Source organism: Hyla sarda, chromosome 1 (assembly GCF_029499605.1).
Source record: "Hyla sarda isolate aHylSar1 chromosome 1, aHylSar1.hap1, whole genome shotgun sequence".
Lineage (NCBI taxonomy): Eukaryota > Metazoa > Chordata > Amphibia > Anura > Hylidae > Hyla > Hyla sarda.
In genome coordinates this window covers 189,290,742-189,318,722 of record NC_079189.1, presented here as the reverse complement: position 1 = coordinate 189,318,722, position 27,981 = coordinate 189,290,742, and the positions used below count along the sequence as shown (strand labels likewise).

The 27,981-nt window shown below is 41.2% G+C and overlaps 1 protein-coding gene across 3 annotated transcripts in view; it reads left to right on the top strand.

The window, feature by feature from the left end:
• NPNT (nephronectin) overlaps positions 1 to 27,981 on the top strand; it is a 133,690-nt gene that overhangs the window by 54,525 nt on the left and 51,184 nt on the right. For 2 of the 3 annotated variants that reach the window (XM_056566068.1, XM_056566048.1), the window contains exon 3: positions 719 to 772. The exons of the other annotated variant lie outside the window; for it this stretch is intronic. In XM_056566068.1, the coding sequence (XP_056422043.1) occupies positions 719 to 772 (54 nt within the window). The remainder of the gene's footprint in view (positions 1 to 718; positions 773 to 27,981) is intronic. 3 annotated transcript variants of the gene reach the window in all.

Here is a 27,981-nt window from a genome sequence, read left to right as displayed (position 1 = left end):
TTTATTTCATATACTTGACCATATCCTTTTGCTATGTACCTATAAATCCCTTTAGTGACATTGTAATTGAAATAAAAGACCCTGGTGATGTGTTTTTTTTTATGTATGATTCTCCTACACATACTGTTTTGGAGCATTCACATTTCAGTGCTATATACCTTATTTCAGTTACCACTTTGGTTATCCACTTTTTTGTTTGATTATTGGTTAATGCCAGTAACATGGCATAAAAGAAGTAATGAAAAAAAATAAATAAAAAAACACTCAAACAATTATATACATATATATATTTATTTACTTATAATTACTACTGGTCCTTTAAATGACAAGCCTATCTGTGAGTATTAACAGAAATGAAACAAAAAGAAGTGCATGTTGTTTGCAACCATGAGACGCTGAGAGAGACACCTCCTGCTGTTTGTAAGGTGACATGTAGCAGCAGTGCTATGCCATGTACAGTACCATGCTACTAACTTGGTTTTCCTTTCAGCATGCATAGTGCATTATAATAACCATCTTGTTTTGTGCTATTACTTTAATTTTAAACCTGTCCCAGATTTTGTTTTCTTCTTGCAGACTTTCTGTGAAAGTTGAATGTGTTTAAGGCTGCCGGAATGTAGCATGTTGATTAAGACCCAAGTCCAGCCTACCCAAAAGGAACAAAAAAAAAGTTAAAAATAAAGATCTACAATTCCTTTTTTGGACATTTGTTTTGCAGCTTTCTACTACGTCTTAAGGCAGAGAATAGCCAGCGTAAGGTGCCGTACACAAGGTTAGCTAAACATATTTCTTACAAATCATTTTGGCAGAATACAGTGTGTGTCTGTGGAGCACAGACTCTAGATATATACTCATTTTTCAATGCTTTTTCCTGACCTGTATGATTACTTTAAACTGTGAAGAAGATCACCAACAGGTTTTTTTCTGTTCCATGAACAAAGTTACAAAGTGTTCAAGAGATTAGTCCTAAAACTTACCTGCAGACCAAATCGTGGCTGAAAATGGGTCACTGCATGTTGCGTGTTTGTATGACCTAAGCCTTGCCTTGTCTGTTTTATTATTTTGGAAATTTGGCATGTTTTATTTTTCATATGCATGCAAGTGTCTGAAAACATTGCCTGTGTCTCAGAGGAGGTGCACTGTGTTTATTGTGCCCTAAGGATACTTTAAAATATACCTACTATACAACATACCTGGAATTCCAGCGTCATGTGTCAGCTGTATAAGCACGTCACACAGTTGGCCTAAGTACTAAAAGTGAGAGTACAGTTCTAAAGGTCTTTGACTGTGTATTATTGTTATCTGCAATCAGATTAACTCTCCTCATGCATATTGCAGTCATTGCATTGCTACTCTTTTAAATAAAGTAATATGAAACAATATTATCCTTGTCTCATGTGAAAATAGGTAGGTAGAGCACTGGATAGTCTTTAAGAGATTTCCAGCAACAGTGCCACTCTTGGGGCCCTATTACACAGGGACAGTGATCAGGCAAGAAGTGTTTGCTTCTTTGATGGCTGATCGCTTGACAGGTGAAAAACCACCATTCTTTGGCACCATGTCTCCCTGTGTAAGGCTATGTTCACATGGCAAATTTCCACTGCAGTAGAGTATCATTGCTTATTGTGTGATTCTGCTGCACTGTGCACACAATTTCTGCGACAGATGTTTCTGCTGTGGAAATCCTGATTCCGCTGTCTGCTGAAACATTGAACAGGTTCAGTTTGCAAATTCCCTTTGCAAATGCATTGCCGTCTATGTAGATGCCGCATTTCCAAGTGCTGCCAAATCAAGCAAATTTACGGAATGTCCATCCGTATTTCCAAGCCATACATTCAACACATTGAACATGTGAACATCTGTCCATTTTAGGAACTGTCCAGAGTAGGAGCAAATCCCCATAGCAAACCTATCCTGCAAATGGACAGAGGTGTCAGCAGAGAGCACTGTGGTCAGGCAGAAAGGAAATTCAAAAAGAAAAGAACTCCTTTATCTGCGACAGAGTTCTAGAACACGGTGTCACATCTTAAACCATGCCCCTTTGCCAGATGCAGTGTAAATGGTTTCTAATGCACATCAAATTTGAGACAGTTCATTTAAGACAGTTTTTGTTGGTGCAAATTGTGCCAGAATGTTGATGCATTTTCAATTGTAAATCTGAGTATCTGTCATTTCAGGTTACTTTTCAAGATAAGCTACCCTGTGGGTGTACATGAGGAGCAGCACTATTTATATAAATTGTATATGACATTGCTTAGCAGATTTCTTGTATTGACTTGTCTTCCAGACATAAGACAAAGCTGGGCTGATTTTCAGAGTGTAATACAGTCTCACAGAAGAGGCTTGAAAACAGACAGGAGAAAGAAGCTTTTTTTTGTTTAATAGGATATATTACAATGTTTCTTGTTCAAACGACAGTGCCTATTTAAGGAGAGTAATACATATTGTTAGTGAATTCTCTAATTTTGTTTGTTACATGGGAGAATGTCGTTATTTTTAAGACCAGTTTCACGGTAACACAAACTATTATTGTTCATCAGTGGTTGATGCTAATAGCATCCATAGACATAAAAAGGTTTAGCTCATCCAACCAAACCAAACCATCTAGTATCTATGGAAATTTAGGCACCTAATGGAGATTCTAAAAAGCCCATATAAATGTCAGAATGCAATTTTCAAGCTTCTCTTATTATTATTATTCATAGATATATAGGCATATGCATCCAGTATCAAACAAACAAAATGTCTATGGCCAGTTCTGTATTCCTAGTTATCACTGTATTCTTGTATAATGCAGTGTTTCCCAATCAGTGTGCCTCCAACTGTTGCAAAACTATAACTCCCAGCATGCCCGGACAGCCTTTGGCTGTCCAGGCATGCTGGGCATTGTAGTTTTGCAACAGCTGATGGCACATTGGTTTGGAAACATTGGTATAATGCATGTGGCTGCTATTCTATCATACTGTGGAGCCAAACATTTTAGTCAGATCTGGACAGCAGCATTGACTTTTACATGTACAGCTCCCATAAATACACTCGAAGGCATAAAATTACCTTGCAGACCACAGAGTTCAGGCTTTGTGGCCAATCCTGCTGAATGCACGATGAGAGATGTAACTTCTGCAGATAAAAAGAAGTGCAAAAGTGCTAATCCTCATTCGTCAGTCTGTTTATGATCTGTATAATCCACCTTATCAAATCTCATTCTACATCACAGAGAAAACATCTGTTACAGCACAAAATAGTTCTTTAGATTCCTCTTTGTCTTAGTTTCTTTGTATTACTGCCAGCAGAATGGGACTGATGACAGCTGACTACGACTCTGTAGTGATGTACCACAAATACCATACAAGTGACCCTGGACTATCTGTCCCAGATATCCTGGGATGGCACGTCAACATTTTCTGATGTCAAAGACTTATTCCAGGATGAAATCTGTTCAGCTACAAATGAAATAGATGATGCACTTTTTTATTGAAGAAAGAAGAACTTACCTTGGTGTAATTTTAGCAACTTTTTAATGCAGATGTATATAGCAGGGTGTGGATGATAATTGACTTAAAGGGGTACTCCCTTGGAAAACAATCTTTTTTTTTTTTTTTTTTTTTTTTTTTTTATCAATTGGTGCCAGAAAGTTAAACAGATTTGTAAATTACTTCTAGGTAAAAAATCTTAATCCTTTCTGTACTTATCAGCTGCTATATGTTCCACAGGAAGTTATTTTTATTTATTTTTTTTATTTCCTTTCTGTCTGACCACAGTGTTCTCTGCTGACACCTTTGTCCATTTTAGGAACTGTCCAGAGTAGGAGCAAATCCTCAAAGAAAACCTATGCTACTCTGGACAGTTCCTAAAATAGACAGAGGTGTTAGCAGAGAGCACTGTGGTCAGACAGAAAGGAAATTCAAAAAGAACTTCCTGTGGAACATACAGCAGCTGATAAGTACTGGATGGATTAAGATTTTAAAATTAGAAGTAATTTACAAATTTGTTTAACTTTCTGCTACCAGTTGATTAAAAAAAAAAAAAAAATGTTTTCCAGTGGAGTACCCCTTTAAAAATATGGAACAATGGAAACTCTGAAATGAAGATGCTACATGAGTCTCTTAATGTGAAATTGGTTTCCAGTACTATTTGAAAGAATTTTTTGCTTAGGTTTGATGGCATCTTGTAGAGTTTGTGGTGTAACCTTAGATTTAGACACATTTTGTTTTTTTAAAGGAGAACTCCAGGTTAGGGAAATGTATCACCTATACTATGGATAGGGGTCAGAGGGGTCCGACCGATGGGACTCCTCGTGATTTCCCATATGCTGCCATGGCTCTATGCCATAAAACGAGCTGTGTCACCCACCGCACAAAGCTGTGGCTAACACACCCCCTCCATGCATCTCTATGGGATAGCTGGAGCACTGTACTCAGGTATCTCGGGCTCTTCCATGGAGATGCATGGAAGGGGCGTGTTAGCCACTGCTTTGTGCGGTATTCAACACACCTGTATTCATAAGGAGAGCCGGGGGACTGTACAGGAGATGGTGGGGGTCCCAGTGGCCAGACCCCCCACGATCTGACACTTATCCCTTATTCTTAGGAAAGGGGATACATTTTGCTAACACGGAGTACTCCTTTAAAGGGGTATTCCCATCTCAATTAATGTAAACTTGTAGGGCATATTAAGTTAAACATTTGCTTTCTTTTTCCCCTGATGCTCCTTCTTATATCCTTCCCTTGGTGATAGCTTATTGCCTAGGTTACAGACCACCACTCCATTCTAGAAGTGGTGGTCAGACTATATACAAGCACACCAGTCCAATCACCATTTCTAGTGTGTATTGTTGGTCTGGAACCTAGGCAATGAGCTGACAACAAGGGGAGCAGGAAAATCAGGCCAATATGGCAAATGTTCTTAAGTGTATTTGCAAAAATATTTAACTTGACATACCCTACAAATTTAACTAGGTTAGTTAGAGATTTGCACACCCTTTTAAGCAACAGAAAAACACTGGATATCTATGAAAGAAAAATGCCACAAACTGCCTGGAAAACACTGTACATAGAGTAAAGTGTAATTGGGGGAAAAAATAAAATCACCAAAAAATAATGAAAGAAGTTTGTGGTGTCACACACAGCACTTTCTGAAACATGGTTAGTAATGCAGTTTTGTGATCTAAAGCCAGAAATGGATCCAACAGCAAATAGAAGTACAAGTTCAACCATTATATATCCAATTTATTTAAAAACCATTTCTGGCTTTGGCTCAAAAAACTAACTGAAAAACTGCAAAAAAAAAAAAAATTTAATGCATGAAATCACACAGCCAGACACAGGTCCATAAGGAAATATAAAAAAATAAAAATAAAAAAAACTTAGCAAATAATGTTTTTGTGACATTTTCCCTTTGGGTATATTTTTCGGCCAGTGGCAGTTCTTCAAAAATACAACATGATGTAGATGTAGCATTTTTTTTTTCTCCCAAAGAATTCCTTATCCTGCTTAAAGGGTCACTCTCATTAAAACAAATTTTTGCTATTGCACTCCTTATGGTAAATAAAAAATATTTCTAATATACTTTGCTTTAAAAAATGAAGTTTTCTATGATTTATTTGTGCTTTAAAAAGCTCAAGAGCACATTTTCCCCCATCTTATACACAGACTTTGGACCGAAGCCCAAACACAGGAAGTGCAGCCTGGAGTACTGAGGGGGGCGTGTCCAGCCAACAGCATATGGCAGTTAAGTGTGAGAGGAGCTATGATTGGATGAGGCTGGACACCCCCCCTCAGCACTCCAGGCTGCACTTTCTGTGTTTGGGCTTCGGTCTAAAGTCTGTGTATAAGATGGGAGAAAATGTGCTCGTGAGCTTTTTTAAGCACAAATAAAACATAGAAAACTTTTTTTTTTTAAAGTTTATTAGAAATATTTTTTATTTACCATAAGTGCAATAGCAAAAATTAGTTTTAATGAGAGTGACCCTTTAAACATGCATGTGTAAGGGTATGTTCACACAGGTGGTATGCCGGCAAGTTTCCTGCTGTGGGCTTGAGCCACTGTGGAAATTTTTTTTCTGATGAGGAATTTCTGCAGTGGAAAACTCGCAGCAGATCTCATTGAGGTCAGTGTAATTTGTTGCAGAAAATCTGCTGCCCAAACCTGCAGCAGAAAACTTGCGGGCAACACGCCTGTGTGAACGTGCCCTAAATGTGTGTGAAAACACACTTGGGCAAATTTATGAGACTGTCTAAAAGAAAGACACTCTTTGTTATCAAAGCAACCAATCACAGCACAGCCTTAATTTTTAAGAGCAGAATATGAACTGAAAGCTGAACTCTGATTGGTTGCTGTGGGCAACAGATACAGTCTTTTTTGAATGATTTTGATAAAGCCAAAAAAATTCATGAAGCAGCAAAAAAACTGCTTAGATTTTTTGTTGCTTTTTTTTTCAAGCTTAAAAAATGCTAGAAAAAAAAACACGTATGAAAGAGGTACTTTCATCATTTTGGCTCTACTCCTGGCTAATATGCATTTTTTTTTTGTAGGCAAAACAAAGGTGATTTTTGGTCTTATATCATGGTAGCACTATGACTTTTTAGGGGTTATCAGTAAGACAGAACTAATCATTTTGGACATTTGTATAAAAAATAAAATGTATAAATGTATTTAAAAAAAACAAACAACTACTCTAGTATTAAGTCTATGACTGGCACTCTCTTTGATGTTGCAGAGAGCAGGGTGCCAGAAAGTTCGGTTTATGTCTGCTGTTTTGGAAACTGGATTTGTGCCATGTTAGGCTATAGTTAGAACATTGTGCTGTTTGACGGTAATTTGCCTTACACATTTTATTCTGAATGTTTTCACAAAAACAGTTATGACATTTAGGGGTCTATTCACATGTACAGTATCCTGCATATATTTGATGCGCAGGATTTTATGCTTCAGAGTTAAATGTAAACTAAATGACTGAACACAGCTTCAGATCCTGTGCATCAAATATGCGCAGAATACTGTATGTTTAACCCCTTAAGGACCAGGCCATTTTACACCTTAGGACCAGAGCGTTTTTTGCACATCTGACCACTGTCACTTTAAACATTAATAACTCTGGGATGCTTTTACTTATCATTCTGATTCCGAGATTGTTTTTTCGTGACATATTCTACTTTAACATACTGGTAAAATTTTGTGGTAACTTGCATCCTTTCTTGGTGAAAAATCCCAAAATTTGATGAAAAATTTGAAAATTTTGCATTTTTCTAACTTTGAAGCTCTCTGCTTGTACGGAAAATGGATATTCAAAATAATTTTTTTTTTATTCACATTTCCAATATGTCTACTTTATGTTTGAATCATAAAATTGACGTGTTTTTACTTTTGGAAGACATCAGAGGGCTTCAAAGTTCAGCAGCAATTTTCCAATTTTTCACAAAATTTTCAAACTCACTATTTTTCAGGGACCAGTTCAGGTTTGAAGTGGATTTGAAGGGTCTTCATAATAGAAATACCCCACAAATGACCCCATTATTAAAACTGCACCCCCCCCCCCCAAAGTATTCAAAATGACATTTAGTAAGTGTTTTAACCCTTTAGGTGTTTCACAGGAATAGCAGCAAAGTGAAGGAGAAAATTCACAATCTTAATTTTTTACACTCGCATGTTCTTGTAAACCCAATTTTTGAATTTTTATAAGGGGTAAAAGGAGAAAATGTATACTTATATTTGTAGCCCAATTTCTCTCGAGTAAGGACATACCTCATATGTCTATGTAAATTGTTCGGCGGGCGCAGTAGAGGGCTCAGAAGCGAAGGAGCGACAAGGGGATTTTGGAGAGTACGTTTTTCAGAAATGGTTTTTGGGGGGCATGTTGCATTTAGGAAGCCCCTATGGTACCAGAACAGCAAAAAAAAAAAAAAACACATGGCATACCATTTTGGAAACTAGACCCCTTGGGGAACGTAACAAGGAATAAAGTGAGCCCTTAATACCCCACAGGTGTTTCACGACTTTTGCATATGTAAAAAATTTTTTTATTTTTTTCACAAAAATGTGTGTTTCCCCCCAAATTTCACATTTTTGCAAGGGTTAATAGCAGAAAATACCCCCCAAAATTTGTAACCCCATCTCTTCTGAGTATGGAGGTACCCCATAAGTTGGCCTGAAGTGCACTACGGGCGAACTACAATGCTCAGAAGAGAAGGAGTGATATTTGGCTTTTTGAGAGCAAATTTTGCTCGGGGGGGGGGGGCATGTCGCATTTAGGAAGCCCCTATGGTGCCAGAACAGCAAAAAAAAAAACACATGGCATACCATTTTGGAAACTAGACCCCTTGAGGAATGTAACAAGGAATAAAGTGAGCCTTAATACCCCACAGGGGTTTCATGCCTTCTGCATATGTAAAAAAATATTTTTTTTTCACTAAAATGTGTGTTTCCCCCCCCAAATTTCACATTTTTGCAAGAGTTAATAGCAGAAAATGCCCCCAAAAATTTGTAACCCCATCTCTTCTGAGTATGGAGGTACCCCATAAGTTGACCTGAAGTGCACTACGGGCGAACTACAATGCTCAGAAGATGAGGAGCACCATTGAGCTTTTGGAAAGAGAATTTGTTTGGAATGGTAGTCAGGGGCCATGTGCATTTACAAAGCCCCCCGTGGTGCCAGAACAGTGTCCCCCCCCCACATGTGACCCTATTTTGGAAACTACGCCCCTCACAGAATTTAATAAGTGGTGCAGTGAGCATTTACACCCCACTGGCATTTGACAGATCTTTGGAACAGTGGGCTGTGCAAATGGAAAATTAAATTTTTCATTTTCACGGATCACTGTTCCAAAAATCTGTCAGACACCTGTGGGGTGTAAATGCTCACTGTACCCCTTATTACATGAGGGGTGTAGTTTCCAAAATGGGGTCACATGTGGGGGGGGTCCATTGTTCTGGTACCATGGGGGCTTTGTACAAGTGGCCTTCAATTCCGGATAAATTTTCTCTTCAAAATCCCAATGGCGCTCCTTCTCTTCTGAGCATTGTAGTGCACCCATAGAGCACTTTACATCCACATATGGGGTATGTTCTTACTCAGAAGAAATGGGGTTACAAATTTTGGGGGGCTTTTTTTTATTTTCCCTTGTGAAAATAAAAAATCTAGGGTGACACCAGCATTTTAGTGAAAAAAGTTATTTTTTTCATTTTCCCATCCAACTTTAATGAAAATTTGTCAAACACCTGTGGGGTGTTCAGGCTCACTATACCCCTTGTTACGTTCCGTGAGGGGTGTCGTTTCCGAAATGGGGTCACATGTGGGTATTTATTTTTTTGGGTTTATGTCAGAACTGCTGTAAAATCAGCCACCCCTGTGCAAATCACCAATTTAGGCCTCAAATGTACATGGTGCGCTCTCACTCCTGAGCCTTGTTGTGCGTCCGCAGAACATTTTACGCCCACATATGGGGTATTTCTGTACTCAGGAGAAATTGCGTTACAAATTTTGGGGGTCTTTTTTCCCTTTTACCTCCCGTGAAAATAAAAAGTAAAGGACAACACCAGCATGTTAGTATAAAAAAATATTTTTTTTTTTACACTAACAGGCTGGTGTAGACCCCAACTTTTCTTTTTCATAAGGGGTAAAAGGAAAAAAAAAAACAAAATTAGTAGTGCAATTTCTCCCGAGTACAGAGATACCCCATATGTGGCACTAAACTGTTTCCTTGAAATACGACAGGGCTCTGAAGTGAGAGAGCTCCATGCGCATTTGAGGACTAAATTAGGGATTGCACAGGGGTGGAGATAGGGGTATTCTACGACAGTGTTTCCCAAACAGGGTGCCTCCAGCTGTTGCTAAACTCCCAGCATGCCTGGACAGTCAGTGGCTGTCCGGAAATGCTGTGAGTTGTTGTTTTGCAACAGCTGGAGGCTCTGTTTTGGAAACACTGCCGTACAATAAGTTTTTTATTTTTATTGGGGGGACAGTGTAAGGGGGTGTATATGTAGTGTTTTACCCTTTATTATGTGGTAGTGTAGCGTAGTGTTTTTAGGGTACGTTCGCACTGGCAGAGGTTTACAGTGAATTTACCGCTAGGAGTTTGCGTTGCGGCGAAAAATTTGCCGCAGCTCATACTTGAAGTAGTAAACTTACTGTAAACCCGCCAGTGTGAATGTACCCTGTACGTTCACATGGGGGGGCAAACCTCCAGCTGTTTGAAAACTACAACTCCCAGCATGTACTGACAGACCGTGCATGCTGGGAGTTGTACTTTTGCAACAGCTGGAGGCACACTGGTTGGAAAACCTTCAGTTAGGTTCTGTTACCTAACTCAGTATTTTCCAACCAGTGTGCCTCCAGCTGTTGCAAAACTTCAACTCCCAGCATGTACTGATCGCCGAAAGGCATGCTGGGAGATGTAGTTATGCAACAGCTGGAGGGATCACAACTACAACTCCCAGCATGCAGAGACAGCTGTTTGCTGTTTAGGCATGCTGGGAGTTGCAGTTTTGCAACATCTGGAGAGCTATAGTTTAGAGACCACTGCACAGTGGTCTCCAAACTGCGGACCTCCAGATGTTGCAAAACTACAACTCCCAGCATGCCCAGACAGCAAACTGCTGTGTGGGCATGCTATCAGTTGTAGTTTTGCAAGATCTGGAGGTGCACAGTATAGAGATCACTGTGCAGTGGTCTCAAACTGTAGACCTCCAGCTATTGCAAAACTGCAACTCCCAGCATGCCTAAACAGCTCTCAGTGTTGCTTCCTGAGTGGAGTGTGATTAACTGGAATTACATTGGGTTTGTTAAGTGTTCCCTTTATTTTTTTGAGCAGTGTACTACACTGTTAGTGAGAGACTCGTCACAAAAGCCTTCCAAATTGAGAGCAGCCACCAGGACCTGCCCTGAGGACTAGTTACCTGGATCTGAGCAGCATATTTAAACTATGATTACTCTGAAATGCCCGAGCATATCGTAGTAATTAACCCCTTAAGGACCAAGGGCGTACAGGTACGCCTTTGCTCCCTGGTACTTAAGGACCAAGGGCGTACCTGTACGCCTGTGGGAATTTCGGTCCCCGCCGCACGCCGGGCGGGGATCGGGCCAGGGTGACTGCTGATATCTATCAGCAGGCACCCCGTGCAAATGCCCAGGGGGGTCATTAGACCCCCCCATGTCAGCGATCGGCGCAAATCGCAAGTGAATTCACACTTGCGATTTGTGCCGATTCCGGGTCATACGGGTCTATGGTGACCCGGTGAGCCGGAATAGAAGGGGGATCGTGGGTGTCCTAGACACCCACGATCCCCCTGTAGCGATAGGAGTGAGGTGGCAGGGTTGCCACCCCTCCTATCTCTGCTATTGGTGGTCTAGACGCGACCACCAATAGCAGATCGGGGGCGGAGGGGTTTACTTTCGGTTTCCCCGTCCTGCCCACCCACAATAGGCGGGGCAGGACGGGGAAACCGACAGGGACCGGCGCCGAAGATCCACTTACCCATCGGCGACGGCAGCGGGCGACGATCAGCGGCCGCAGCGGGCGACGATCGGCGGAAGAAGAGGACGGCGACGCAGCTCCCTGGATCCAACGGAAGCCGGTGAGTTACTTAGCAACATCTGGAGGGCTACAGTCTGAGACCACTATAGTGGTCTCTAAACTATAACCCTCCAGATGTTGCAAAACTACAACTCCCAGCATGCCCAGAGAGCTGTTTAGGCTTGCTGGGAGTTGCAGTTTTGCAACAGCTGGAGGTCTACAGTTTGAGACCACTGCAAAGTGATCTCTATACTGTGCACCTCCAGATATTGCAAAACTACAACTCCCAGCATGCCCAGACAGCAGTTTGCTGTCTGGGCATGCTGGGAGTTGTAGTTTTGCAACATCTGGAGGTCCACAGTTTGGAGACCACTGTGCAATGGTCTCTAAACTATAGCTCTCCAGATGTTGCAAAACTGCAACTCCCAGCATGCCTAAACAGCAAACAGCTGCATGCTGGGAGTTGTAGCTGCGATCCCTCCAGCTGTTGCATAACTACATCTCCCAGCATGCCTTTCGGCGATCAGTACATGCTGGGAGTTGAAGTTTTGCAACAGCTGGAGGCACACTGGTTGGAAAATACTGAGTTAGGTAACAGAACCTAACTGAAGGTTTTCCAACCAGTGTGCCTCCAGCTGTTGCAAAAGTACAACTCCCAGCATGCACGGTCTGTCAGTACATGCTGGGAGTTGTAGTTTTGAAACAGCTGGAGGTTTCCCCCCCCCCCCCCCCCCCCATGTGAACGTACAGGGTACATTCACACTGGCGGGTTTACAGTAAGTTTTCTGCTTCATGTATGAGCTGTGGCAATTTTTTCACCGCAGCGCAAACTCCTAGCGGTAAATTCACTGTAAACCCGCCAGTGTGAACGTACCCTAAAAACACTACACTACACTACACTTACACATAATAAAGAGTAAAACACTACATTTACACCCCTTTACACTGTCCCCCTAATAAAAAATAAAAAACGTATTGTACGGCAGTGTTTCCAAAACAGAGCCTCCAGCTGTTGCAAAACAAGAACTCCCAGCATTTCTGGACAGCCACTAACTGTCCAGGCATGCTGGGAGTTTAGCAACAGCTGGAGGCACCCTGTTTGGGAATCACTGGTGTAGAATACCCCTATGTCCACCTCTGTGCAATCCCTAATTTAGTCCTCAAATGCGCATGGCGCTCTCTCACTTCAGAGCCCTGTCGTATTTCAAGGAAACAGTTTAGTGCCACATATGGGGTATCTCCGTACTCAGGAGAAATTGCACTACAAATTTTGGGGGCTTTTTTTTCCTTTTACCCCTTATGAAAAAGAAAAGTTGGGGTCTACACCAGCCTGTTAGTGTAAAAAAAAAAAATGTTTTTTACACTAACATGCTGGTGTTGTCCTTTACTTTTTATTTTCACGGGAGGTAAAAGGAAAAAAAGTACGGAGATACCCCATATGTGGGCGTAAAATGCTCTGCGGACACACAACAAGGCTCAGGAGTGAGAGCGCACCATGTACATTTGAGGCCTAAATTGGTGATTTGCACAGGGGTGGCTGATTTTACAGCGGTTCTGACATAAACCTCAAAAAATAAATACCCACATGTGACCCCATTTTGGAAACGACACCCCTCACAGAACGTAACAAGGGGTATAGTGAGCCTGAACACCCCACAGGTGTTTGACAAATTTTCATTAAAGTTGGATGGGAAAATGAAAAAAATAACTTTTTTCACTAAAATGCTGGTGTAACCCTAAATTTTTCATTTTCACAAGGGAAAATAAAAAAAAGACCCGCAAAATTTGTAACCCAATTTCTTTTGAGTAAGAGCATGCCCCATATGTGGATGTAAAGTGCTCTATGGGTGCACTACAATGCTCAGAAGAGAAGGAGCGCCATTGGGATTTTGAAGAGAAAATTTGTCCGGAATTGAAGGCCACTTGTGTTTACAAAGCCCCCATGGTACCAGAACAATGGACCCCCCCATATGTGACCCCATTTTGAAACTACACCCCTCATGTAATAAGGGGTACAGTGAGCATTTACGCCCCACAGGTGTCTGACAGATTTTTGGAACAGTGATCCGTGAAAATGAAAAATTTAATTTTCCATTTGCACAGCCCACTGTTCCAAAGATCTGTCAAACGCCAGTGGGGTGTAAATGCTCACTGCACCACTTATTAAATTCTGTGAGGGGTGTAGTTTCCAAAATGGGGTCACTGTTCTGGCACCACGGGGGGCTTTGTAAATGCACATGGCCCCTGACTACCATTCCAAACGAATTCTCTTTCCAAAAGCTCAATGGTGCTCCTCCTCTTCTGAGCATTGTAGTTCGCCCGTAGTGCACTTCAGTTCCACTTATGGGGTACCTCCATACTCAGAAGAGATGGGGTTACAAATTTTGGGGGGTATTTTCTGCTATTAACCCTTGCAAAAATGTGAAATTTGGGGGGAAACACACATTTTAGTGGAAAAAATATATATATTTTTTTACATATGCAAAAGTCGTGAAACCCGTGTGGGGTATTAAGGCTCACTTTATTCCTTGTTACATTCCTCAAGGGGTCTAGTTTCCAAAATGGTAAAATGGTATGCCATGTGTTTTTTTTTTTGCTGTTCTGGCACCATAGGGGCTTCCTAAATGTGACATGCCCCCCCGAGCAAAATTTGCTCTCAAAAAGTCAAATATCACTCCTTCTCTTCGGAGCATTGTAGTTCGCCCGTAATGCACTTCATGCCAACTTATGGGGTGCCTCCATACTCAGAAGAGATGGGGTTACAAATTTTTTGGGGTATTTTCTGCTATTAACCCTTCCAAAAATGTGAAATTTGGGGGGAAACACACATTTTAGTGAAAAAAATGATAATTTTTTTTACATATGCAAAAGTCCTGAAACACCTGTGGGGTATTAAGGCTCACTTTATTCCTTGTTATGTTCCCCAAGGGGTCTAGTTTCCAAAATGGTATGCCATGTGGGTTATTTTTGCCGTTCTGGCACCATAGGGGCTTCCTAAATGCAACATGCCCCCCAAAAACCATTTCTGAAAAACATACTCTCCAAAATCCCCTTGTCGCTCCTTCGCTTCTGAGCCCTCTACTGCGCCCGCCGAACACTTTACATAGACATATGAGGTATGTGCTTACTCGAGAGAAATTGGGCTACAAATAGAAGTATACATTTTCTCCTTTTACCCCTTGTAAAAATTCAAAAATTGGGTTTACAAGAACATGCGAGTGTAAAAAATAAAGATTGTGAATTTTCTCCTTCACTTTGCTGCTATTCCTGTGAAACACCTAAAGGGTTAAAACACTTACTGATTGTCATTTTGAATACTTTGGGGGGTGTAGTTTTTATAATGGGGTCATTTGTGGGGTATTTCTAATGGAAAGACCCTTCAAATCCACTTCAAACCTGAACTGGTCTCTGAAAAAAAGCGAGGTTCAAAATTTTGTGAAAAATTGGAAAAGTGCTGCTGAACTTTGAAGCCCTCTGGTGTCTTCCAAAAGTAAAAACACGTCAATTTTATGATGCAAACAAAGTAGACATATTGGAAATGTGAATTAAAAAAAAAATATTTTGAATATCCATTTTCCTTACAAGCAGAAAGCTTCAAAGTTAGAAAAATGCTAAATTTTCAAATTTTTCATCAAATTTTGGGATTTTTCACCAAGAAAGGATGCAAGTTACCACAAAATTTTACCACTATGTTAAAGTAGAATATGTCACGAAAAAACTTTCTCGGAATCAGATTGATAACTAAAAGCATTCCAGAGTTATTAATGTTTAAAGTGACAGTGGTCAGATGTGCAAAAAACGCTCTGGTCCTAAGGTGTAAAATGGCCTGGTCCTTAAGGGGTTAATTGTCTTCTGGACTGGCAATGCATGCACCAGTTTTATTTTGCCCAAGCTTCGGGCAGCATAACACTGATGACAGGTTCATAAAGGCATAAAACTGATGATAGCAATTGTGTTGTATACCTGTCCGCTGAGTTTAGTAGGACCTCCTATACTGACAGACAGAGAATAAGTGCTTTCATTACCTCGACAGACCATATAAGTGATTACAGTTATGCCTAAGTGATACCACCACATCATAAACGCTATCATTACCACTACAGACTATGTGAGTTCTAGCACGCGTGTGGTGTGGCAATAACTCACAATTCATGACGCCAGGGTAGCATTAACCTCCACGCTCCAAGGGTAGTAGTTTCCTATGTCAAGCATAGGGGTAAAAACGACCACAATTGCAGGGTTATGGAAACCACTAATTTGTATTTAAGAACTTGCAACAATACAGGAATAGTTTAAATGGTAGTGCAAAGTTAATAGGAGTTTTCTGCAGGGATCACAGTAGCTTCAGAGCACTATGTGACTTGTAGTCCTTGCTGATAAACTAGTTTCTTGCTTGCCTACTATTGTTTAGATTGGACTGGCTTGAATGATGCAACTTCTATAAGACTTGGGACAGACACTGGCTCTCCTCTCCACACAGGTCTCTACACAGGTATCCAGAAATAGGGCTTTCCGGCAGGTGGAAAGTGTAGATTTATGGACCGGAGGCACTCAAGGCTTTCTTTCTCCTGTAATCCATTTCTTTTGGCTTATGGGCTCATAGACTTTCTTGGCTCTCCTCCCCACTGCAGACTTGCTTCTCACTTGGATAGATGTCCTGGTCGGTGAGATCCTGTGGAGAGTGCTGTAGCCCTGGGATATTTTTGTGCAGCCACTGGAAATTTATTAGGCCTGACCTCTTGTGGTGAGGTACAGGTCCACAGCAGAGGTCTAAAGGTGACCTCCACTTTCTTCTCCTCCTCACTCTGCACTGACTAACCCTGCCCTATCTAGCCCCTGTAGGTAGTCTGCCCCCTGTAGATGGGTCCCCCTATACGTAGTTCCCTCTTGTAGGCAGTTTTCCTCCTGTAGATAGGTCTCTCTAGGCAGTTTCCCCCTAAAGGCCCTCCCCCGTTTGTAGGTTCCCACATGGGCAGCCCCCCCTTTGTCTGTTAGTTAGTTCCACCCTGTATTTAGGTCCCCCTATAGGTAATGTACCCCTCGTAGGTAGTGCCCTCCTGTATATAGGTCCCCTTACAGGTATATTTCCCCCAAACGTAGTTCTTTCCATTTATGGTCCCTAAATAGGTAGTCCCCCCTGTAGGTAGCCCTCCTGTTTATAATGTGGTGTCAGCGGGGTGCATGCAAGGTAGCTGTTATAACCCTAGGGGTAGATGTTAATAACCCCTTCTTGTCGTGATGCCAGGGCGTGGTTTAGCCTTAACTACCGCTGGTAATACCGCTGGTCCTGGGCTAGGCACGGGGGCAATGAAGACAACGACGCCAATTTGTGGACAACGGTAGCTTTACTGAGGGTAGACAGGTGATACAGTCTATGCAGTATAGCCAATATCCCAAGGAGGTGACCAGTGACACAGGGGGACCTCGCAGGCTTGCTGGGACTTGCAGTATGTAGAGACACTTTAGTGCAGGCCACGGTGACTATATAGAAGACTTGAAATTTGACATGAAGATGACTTTGAGCTTACTTGAGCTGACTTGTGGCTGCAGACTTTAGGCTTGAGGCCTCCAATGGTCTGGACACACTCTGAGATGACTGTACTGGACCTCAGCAGGAATAGCAATAAGCTAAGAGCTCCAAGAGAAAGATTGCAGCCCCTCCCATGGTTTTTTATTGGGGAGCTTAGCAAGACCGTGCATGCTGGGAGTTGTACTTTTGCAACAGCTGGAGGCACACTGCTTGGGAAAACTTCAGTTACGTTCTGTTACCTAACTCAGTATTTTCCAACCAGTGTGCTTAGAGCTGTTGTAAAACTACAACTCCCAGCATGTACTGATCACCGAAGGGCATGCTGGGAGTTGTAGTTATGCAACAGCTGGAGGCACACAACTACAACTCCCAGCATGCCGAGACAACCTTTTGCTGTTTGTACATGCTGGGAGTTGTAGTTTTGCAAGATTTTGAGGACCATGGTTTAGAGACCACCGCACAGTGATCGCCAAACTGTGGCCCTCCAGATGTTGCAAAATTACAAATCCCAGCTTGCCCAGACAGCAAACTGCCGTGTGGGCATACAGGGAGTTGTAGTTTTGCAAGATCTAGAGGGCCACAGTTTAGAGACCACTGCACAGTGATCTCCAAACTGTACCCCTCTAAATCTTGTAAAACTACAAATCCCAGCATGCCCAAAATGCAAAATACAAGACGTCACTTGTAATTAACATAAACAGGTGAGTATAAAAACATACAAAACGTGACTAGTGTGAAAAAATAAAAACAGCTAAAACCAATTACTCTTACATCATGTGTATATATTATATGAAAACTCCCAAATCATTTTTATCATTAAAGCCTAAGGGGCCCATAGCATTTAACCTTATAATCCATTTGGCTTCCGCCTGCATTAATAGTGCCTCGTTCAGGTGTTTCCACCCGTTCACTGCCGGCAAATTTTAGACATGCGATATCGCTATTGTGGACCTGCCACATGTGGTTAATAAATCTTTGAACACCTATACCAGTACGTACCGAGCGAAAGCGTACTTTGATCCTGGTGATTAACTGTTTCTTCGTCTTGCCGACATAGAAAAAGCCGCACAGGCAGAGCAGGCAGTAAACCACATTGCAAGTTTTACATGTGATGAATTGCTTCACTTGTATATATTCTCCACCTAATTTGGAAATATTTTTGGAGATATTCACATGGCACAAGGAGCAATTCCTACATTTAAAATTGCCTACAGGATGGGAGTCTAGTAACCAATTTATTTTATTTTTCTGTTTTCGTTTAGTACTATTGATTAAACTGCGGATCGTTTTATTTCTACAGTGAGTAATAATAGGTTATTGAATAGTTATTTTAAAGCATCATCAGTTACGGTGTATTATGTTTTTGATGGTTTCATTCATTGGTGAGTTATCAAAAGAAAAAGTAACTCTACCTGGTTGCGCTGAAGTCTTTTCTTTTTCTTTTTATGATTGTACAGTAATTCTTCTCTGGTCTTAAGTTCTACCTTATTGATCGTCATGAGCATCCTCCACTCACTGCTCAGAAGGGCAGTTGAAAGGGGACTGCTTAGTGATATACAAGCTGAAAAACCTATTCCCAGCTTCGCTAAAAAACCATACCTATATATCCTCCCTAAAATCCACAAGTCGCTGAGCCGACCCCCGGGGCGCCCTATCGTCTCGGGGATTGGCTCGGCGACTGAAAGTTTGTCCGCTTTCTTGGATTGTCATTATCCCCCATACTTAAACTGCTTCCCTAGTTTCTAAGGGATACTGGTGATCTCATTTCTGCTCTTATTGACTTTGTGTCGTGTGACAACTACAAGTTGGCTTCCATTGACGTGAAGATCATGTACACCCGCATCTCCCATGATGCGGGTGTACAGGTAGTCCAGGAAGTTCTTTCATTTTCCAACAAATCACCCTCTTATATTTCCTTTGTCAGTGAAGCCCTTTATTTTGTCATAAAAAACAATACTTTTCAACATGATGGTATCATGTATCTACGCTAATATTTTTCTGTCAGTTTTTGAACGTAAATTCATCTTCACTTCCTCCAATCCCTTTATTAAAAATATTTTAAAAAATATGAGTTTTGTTGACGACATTTCCATAATTTGGGATGGAAGTGAAGCTGAATTTTCCAATTTCATGTCCTATCTCAACCAAGCTAACGACGTCAACATGTTGTTGACGTCGTTTTTTGGCAATAAAACACTTGATTTTATGAACGTTACTATTTCCATAAAAAACAACAATATTGTCACATTTTCCTATAGAAAACCGACTTCCAAAAACGCACTCCTACATTTTGAAAGCTCCACATCCTGTTTACATTAAAAGAAGCATCCCCTATGGGCAGTTTGTACGAATCAAAAGAATCAAGAATGATAGAGAATCTTTTTCACAACAAGCTAACGAGTTGTCTGCCTGTTTTATTAAAAGGGGTTACCTGGAAACCATAGTGAAAGAAGCTTTCAATAAGGTAGAACGTAAGACCAGAGAAGAATTACTGTACAATCATAAAAAGAAAAATAATACTTCAGCTCAACCAGATAGATTTACTTTTTCTTTTGATAACTCACCAAGGAATGAAACCATCCACAATAGCGATATCGCATGTCTAAAATTTGCCGGCATTGAACGGATGGAAACACCTGAACCAGGCGGAGATAGACATACACTATTAATGCAGGCGGAAGCCAAATGGATTATAAGGTTAAACGCTATGGGCCCCTTAGGCTTTAATTATAAAAATGATTTGGGAGTTTTCATATAATAGATACACATGCTGTAAGAGTAATTGGTTTTAGCTGTTTTTATTTTTTCACACTAGTCACGATTTTGTATGTTCTTATACTCACCTGTTTATGTTAATTACAAATGACGTCTACTTGTTGTGAATAAAAATGTGCTACAACGTATTGACGTCAGGTTGGAGCCAGAGGAAGCGCTTTAGAGCGTGAAACATTTGTTCCCCCCCCCCCGTCTGTGCTCCCCAGCCTTCTGTCTGCACCCGTCTACCATGCTCCCGATTGTGTCATGATTCCCCTGTGACGGAATAAAGAATTTGCAAGACGACAACCGGGGTGAGTGCTCCAGTTCTTTCCATAGCTTTCAGAAGAATATTTGTATCACTACTCACAGAACACCAACCTACTAGGTTCTGTGAACACCCAAGTAGGATACAAAGAGAATTCCATACAACAAAAGGTTAATCCCACATACAAATAAAAATAAAACAGGCATTTTTATTTGCATAAACTTTTTATATAATGCAGATAATAACATTGTATGTACATTTGAACTATACAAAGGTTAAAAAATATTTGGTGATATTTGTGGGTGAAAAAAATGCTGTCTTGTCCCTGCAGATATTGCCTGTGTGTATTGGCTGGGACAAAATAGGAAGTGTGGGCAGGACAAGCAGGCTCTGTGATATGCCACCGGCTCACAGATCAGGCTGATTGACAAGCCAGGAGCCTGCACAGGGCCCCAACTGTCCACCCACACTTCCTGTATTTTGTCTCCTCACAAAGACACCACACAGTCAATAGATGCAGGGACTAGACAGCATTTTTCATCCAAATATATACACATTTTTAATTGATGTATATTACAAATAAACAGTTGATGAAATAAGTATTGAACATATCACTATTTTTCTAACTAAATTAATTTCTAAAGGTTCTATTGACATTACATTTTCACCAGATGTTGGTAACAAACCAAGTAATCCATACATACAAAGAAACCAAAACAAGCTCAATAACTAAGTTATGTGTAATAATTTGACATGACATAGGGAAAAAGTATTAAAAACACTTACTGATATTTATTTAAAACTTTGTACTAAAGCCTTTGTTCAATACTAAATTCACCCCTGTACATATAATGTTATTATCTACGTTATGTTAAAAGTTTTTGCAAATGACAGTGCCCATTTTACCTTTAATCTCACACCAACAATTGCATATGACATAAAGTGATATACCAAGTACCCTAGGGAGGAACATATTGTAAATATACATATGGGCTTAAAGGACTACTGTAGTGGTCGACTTTTATCTCCCCCTGTGCCCGGGCTGCAAAACTAAACCAAATAAACTTGAACTCACCTGCCTACGTTCTCCCGTTGGACCGGTACCGGCCTCACGGTCCTGCGCTGACATCCTCTTGTTACTTCTTGGGGACGGGGATGCCACAGTGCCGTCGGTGTATGACCGGCCGCAGCGATGTCCCGCCCTGGCCGGTGATAGGCTGAGCACACTGTCATGTAAGGAGCTCTGGCCGGCTTCTAACATGACAGTGCGCTCAGTATATCACCGTCCGGGGCAGGACATCGCTGCGGCCGGTGATATGCCGACGGCACTGTGGCGTCTCCGTCCCCAGGAAGTAACAAGAGGATGTCAGCGCTGGACCGCGAGCCCGGTACCAGTCCAACAGGGGAACGTAAGCAGGTGAGTTCAAGTTTATTTCGTTTATTTTTGCAGCTCGGGCACAGGGAGACATAAAAGTCGACCACTACAGTTGTTCTTTATGTGTCTCATCATACAGGCTCTGATCCAAACAGATAAACATGAACTGTAGGTAAAGAGAAAGCTGGAGAAAGCTGCATCAGGCTAAAAACTCCCATCTAAAGTTAGCCTCAACAAGGGGAGGAGGTACTGAAAAGGAGAATATGAATAACAGTACCATTAAGAGGTGTGATTTCAAGGGAAAGGTATTCCTGTCTCCAGTTAATAGTCAAATATACAAAAGGGATTAATATATACATTACACCCTGTTCCAAATTATTATGCAAATTATATTTTTCTCATTTACCTAAATAATTGATGTAAATAACAGTCAGCATAATTCTCATGGTATCAACTATAAGGGTGCGTTCACACGCTAGTAACTAGGAACGGGTTTCCCGCTGTGGGAAACCCACTGTGAGTTACGCTACCATTCATTTGAATGGGTCCGCGGACAGTCTGCAAATCTGACACTATAGCGGACTGTCTGTGGACCCATTTAAATCAATGGTAGCGTAACTCGCAGCGGGATTCCCGCAGCGGGCAACTTGCTGCTAGTAATAGCGTGTGAATGCACCCTTAAGAGTACAATTCAAATTTTAGTTAACAAACCTCTTAACGATAACAGTATTTGTTTTTTTTACATAAAAACTTACAATGCACCGTTCCAAATTATTACGCACAGTAAGTTTCAAAACACTTAAAGGAGTAGTCCAGTGGTGACTCAGTGGTTTACAACTTATCCCCTATCTTAAGGATAGGGGATAAGTTGCAGATCGCGGGGGGTCCGACCCCTGGGGCCCCCCGCGATCTCCTGTACGGAGCCCCGACAGCCCGCGGGAAGGGGGCGTGTCAACCTCCGCACGAAGCGGCGGCCGGCACGCCCCCTCAATACAACTCTATGGCAGAGCCGAAGCGCTGCCTTCGGCAATCTCCGGCTCTGCCATTGAGATGTATTGAGGGGGCGAGTCGGCCGCCGCCTCGTGCGTACCGGTACGTCATGTGTCCTTAAGGGGTGCGATGATCACGCTTAAGTTTTCGTCAAATATCTAATGTTTTCATACCTTGTCCAAGGCATTGAACTATTTTGTTCTTTTCGGCAGCAAGGGGTCCTTTTCTTTCCCATATTGCTTGAAAATGGTGCTCTGCTTAATAATGTGGAACACTCACCTTTAGTAGTTTTTCCTTAAATTGGGCTCACCTGGCAATCTAATTATCACAGGTGTCTGAGATTGTTCTCAGTGATCATAAGAGCCCTGAGACACCATGCCATCCATGAGTTAAACTGAAAAACAAAATATTTAATCTTTTGTGACACTTAAATAGAATTTGCATAATAATTTGGAATAGGGTGTATCTACAGTGATTGAGTCCAATCAATATTCTAGAAACAAATAATTACACATAGGAGATGGGGGACAACTAATAGCGGGTTAGCCATGACATAACAATTTTACAGAAGACATACGCAATTCAGCTGCTCATAGTCCACTGGATGCATGTGGAATATCCATTCTGTTACTTTCTACTGTCTATAATCCTGTCCCAGTCAGCAGTCCCAGTTGTATTAGTGGTCTAATCAGCACCATCTCTACATACTTGAAACAAGCTGGATCTTTGTATTGTTGATTATTTACATGTCTTGCATACTGTTGCCCCACAGTGGTAGGTGCCCCACCACTTTCCTGAATGAGGAGAGGTAGGGCTGCCTGTAGGGACAACCAATTTTATAACCTTAAGGCTGGGCCCAGTTTCTCCAACTGGCACCCGTGTCTTTCCACCACGTTTGGGCCCTTGTTTGTGTGGAGGAGGCACATGATCTACAGTTTATCTGGCTCTCATTCATGTAGAAAGACAGTTCATGTTTGTTTGTCTGGATCGTACATATTATGAGACAAAGTTTTATATATATATATATCAGTGAAGTTTTAAGTTAAAACTGGTTTTCCCTAGTGATAACCAGTTTTTACTGAGCACCTTTTTGTTAAAACTAGAATTTACTGCTTTTCCCTAGTTAAAACCAGTAGTTTTCACGGTCATTCACTAAAAACTGGTTTTAACTAGGGAAAAGAAGTAAATTCTAGTGTAAACACTGGCTCTCAGTAAGAACCTGGGTTTCACCAGGGAAAGCCAGTTTTAATTGTAACATATATCTATTTATAATATGCCCTTGCCTAAGGTACTTGGCATATCACTTTATGTGACTTGTTGATGTGGGATTTTTTTTTTATTATACATTCAATAAAGTTTTTTCTGTATAAAGGGTTTGTTGTACGGAACATTTGTATGAGTGGTTAACCCCTCAACGACCACGGACGTATATTTACATCCGTGACTGGCTCCCGTAATGTGAAGCGTGCTCAGAAGCTGAGCGCGCTTTGTATCTGCTGGATGCCGGTTGCTATCAGCAACCAGGACCCACGGCTAATATCGTACAGCGCCGATCGGGCTGATGTCTGGCATCCTGAACAGCTGAGAGGACAGCGGAAGGAACCTTACCTCTTTCCATGCTGTCCGATCGTCATTTCATTGCTCCAAGTCTGAGATACAGGCTAAAGCAATTGAGCGCAGATTAAACTGATCAATGTTATGTTATGGCATAGCATTCACCAGTGTATGCAGTCAAAGGATTGCAAGTAATAGTCCCCTATGAGGGGACAAAAAAAATGTGTAAAAATAATAATAATAAAAAAAGTGGATAAACGTGATTTAATCCCTTCCTAAATAAAAGTTTGAATCACCTCACTTATGTGGAATCGCCGTGTGCATAAATATCCAAAATTTAAAAATATAATGTTAATTAAACCGCACGGTCAATGGCGTTCCAAAGTCCAAAATTGTGTATTTTTGGTCACTTTCTATACCCTAAATAAATGTATAAAAAGTGATAAAGTCTGATCAAAACAATCATGGTACCAATAAAAACTTTAAATCATGGTGCAAAAAATTTGCCCTCTTACCACCCCATATATGGAAAAATAAAAAAGTTATAGGGTTCAGAAGAGGACAATTTTAAACATAATATTTTGGTGCATGTAGTTTTATATGTAGTAGTAAAATAAACAAAAACCTATATAAATTGGGTATCATCGTAACCATATGGACCTACAGAATAAATATAAGATGTCATTTTTACGAAAAGTGCAATCGGAAGCCCCCAAAAGTTACAAAATGGCGCTTTTTTCCAATTTTGCCTTACAAATAATTTTTCTGGGTTCGCCGTAAATTTTGTGGTGAAATAAATGATGTCATAACAAAGTACAATTGGTGGCACAAAAAAATAAGCCCTCATATGAGTCTGTAGGTGCAAAATTAAAAGCGTTATGATTTTTAGAAAGGGATGAGGAAAAAACGAAAGTGCAAAAACAGAAAAACCCATGATCCTTAAGGGGTTAAAAGAAACAGCATGAGGAAGAGAAGAAGGGAGAGCAGCTGGGAGAGACATTTAACTGGATTAGATAACCTACAACAGTCTACTAGAGCATGGAGAGAAAAAAGAAACATTTATGGAAAATATAACAATTGTAAACAATGTGTTAACTGCTTTACTGAGCTAAGTATCATCTGCCAAAATGTATACTTTACTACACATGGTCATTAATAACCAACTTTGTTTCCTATCATTGTATTCTTGTGTTCTTGCTTACCCACTTTTTGATTTATCCACGTTGTGTTTTTTCTTTTTGTCCCTGATCCATATAAGATATGCATCTCTCACAGTGAGCATTTAAGGTATTTAAAAAAAATCTTCCAGTGTCGGTACTTTTGTTTTTGAGAACATTTTCCCAGTTTATAATGTAAAGGGCTTTTCTGAGCTAATAAAACTTAACCTTCCTAAAGTTCATTGTTCTTGTGGCTTCTCAAAAGGTTCCCTTATTGAAGGACAAGTTATAATGTATTATATTGTGGTCGCTATTTCTTAGGTGTCCTCCTATCTGCATATTAGTCAGGTCTGTTGGTTAATATTAAGTCCAGTAGGACGCCCCTTTTGGCTGGGTCCTGCACCATTTGGAACAAATAATTATCTTAGCTTAAAGGGGTTTTCCGGAGCTTAGACATCTGACCCCCGTGATCTTGCATGCGGCACCCCGTGCTCGCTCCTGGTCTGATTACCGGCGACCACAGGGCCGATGGCGTGTCACGTCACGCCTCCGCCCCCGTGTCATGTCACGCTCCGCCCCTCAATGCAAGCCTATGGGAGGGGGCGTGATTGCTGTCACGCCCCCTCCCATAGGCTTGCATTGAGGGGCGGAGCGTGACGTCACACAGGGCGGAGGCGTGACGTCACACGCCGTCGGCCCTGTGGTTGCCGGTAATCAGACCAGGAGCGAACACGCTCCGGGGACTGATTATAAACGGGGTGCCGTGGCGGGACTCCCGCGATCAGGCATCTTTTCCCCTCCTTTGGATAGGGGATAAGATGTCTAAGCATCGGAGAACCCCTTTAAACCTGTTTCCTTTATGAGATTTACAGGTCTCACCTTCCCAGTTTTTCCAGATTTTCGGCCTTTATTTGCCTCAATAATTGATCTCCTGCCGCTTCCATTAAATTTGGCGTCTTATAGTAAACCCCAGTATTTTATTATTTTTCTCTCCATATATTTCTATATATTTCTAATAATGATTCCAAATGATCATTTCCACTTCATACATCTTCCAGTAGTGAAGCATTTAGACAGGATTTTACATAAAGGAAAACTCCCCCCACACACACACTTCTAACACTAGTCAGCATGCAATTTAGAGGTGTATGAGTTTTCTTCTAAGCCTATACCTATTAATAATAATAAACACCTCCCTCCGCTCCACACCCAGGTACGCTAATAGTTCCCAGTTCTCTATCCATACTGTTTTGTCCTTTATCTCCAAGTCCCTAGTTTAAATATTCCTCCACCCTTCTAACCATCTTCTCCTCGAGCACAGCCACACCATCCCCATTGAGGCGCAACCTGTCCTTATTGTAGAGCCTGTATCCGACAGAGAAGTCGGCCCAATTCTCCATAAACCCAAACCCCTTCTGCCTACACCAGTTTCTGAGCAACTTGTTTACCTCCCTAATCTCCAGCTATGTCTCTGGTGTGACACGTGGTACAGGTAGTATTTCAGAAAATATTACCTTGAAGGTCCTTGCATTTAACTTGCTGCCAAAGCCCCTGAAATCATTTTTAAGAACCCTTAACCTATATCATACTTTCTCAATGGTGCCAATATGTACCATGACCACTTGGTCTTCTCCAACCCCTCTCTGTTTGACCATCCCGGACATTGTGACAGATTGCCCTGTCTGTCCCCCTAATAATTGAGTCCCCTACTACTAGCACCTGTCTGGCCTGCCCTGCTCTTCTACTCCCCTCCTTACTGGAGCAGTAAAGCTTTTCTAATTAAAGATTTCTTATTCTCCCATTTGAGTGGCTTTCATCTTAAAAATTCAATTACATAAATGTGTTTGTACATGAGAATGACCTTTAATTTGTTATACCAAAAGATCTAAAAATGCCAGCCTTCCATTGAACCAGAGTAGTAGCAATTATATGAATACAGAGCTATACAATTATATTTCAGGTACTATTTACTTTATGTTTTAGGCAGGGTATCATTAATAATTCATTGCCATTGTGACACATAACAGACGTCATGCCTCATAAACTTCTCTTAAAATGCAAATAAATGCCCTACATTTTATAGCTGTAGTTCTATGCCTGCTCACCATGGAAAGTAAACAATGGTAAAGAAAAAATATTTTAAGTCCCTAGTAACTAAATAGGTGCTTAGCATCAGCTATGATTTATTGTATAGGCACTCTGACAATACAGAATTAGTACATACAGTAGGTGTAATGACAAGAAAATGGATGTGATGCCCTGATCTGTCCTTGAACCCCTGTTGCCTTTTGTTGCATTTGCCAATAAGAGCGACCCCAGCCACTGAGTTGGTTCCTTACTTTTCTAGAGTAAGGGGGGGTATTGGGTCTAGAAGGGTAAAGCAGTCAACTTGCCATGGAAGAGAAAAATTGGTTGGCCCTGAGAATTTAGGGTATAGTCTAATGGGTCAAATAGCCAGAATTTAAAGTATCAGCAGAATCAGTAGATCATGTGTAATCAGGGTACAGTCTAAAGGGTCATATAGCCAGGAGCAAAATCAGCAGGCAAGAGGTTAGTTAAAAAGTGATCCGAGTCAGAAGGTCCAAATTCAAAGAAGGTAAATTCACAAATGTATGCTAGTGAGACCTAAACAGAAGAAATCATAAGCATCTGCATAAGGCACAGCCCAGGCTGTCAAAGTATGGGACGCTGGAGCAGAGCATTTTTGACCAGGAATCCCTGCTCACTGATAGGCTAACCAGCCCTGCTGACAGGGAGACAGGTGGCCGTTGCAACAAAACGATGCCCAAAACGATGGGAGCAGCATATGCAGTGCTCGTTGATGGAACATGGGGAGGTTAGTA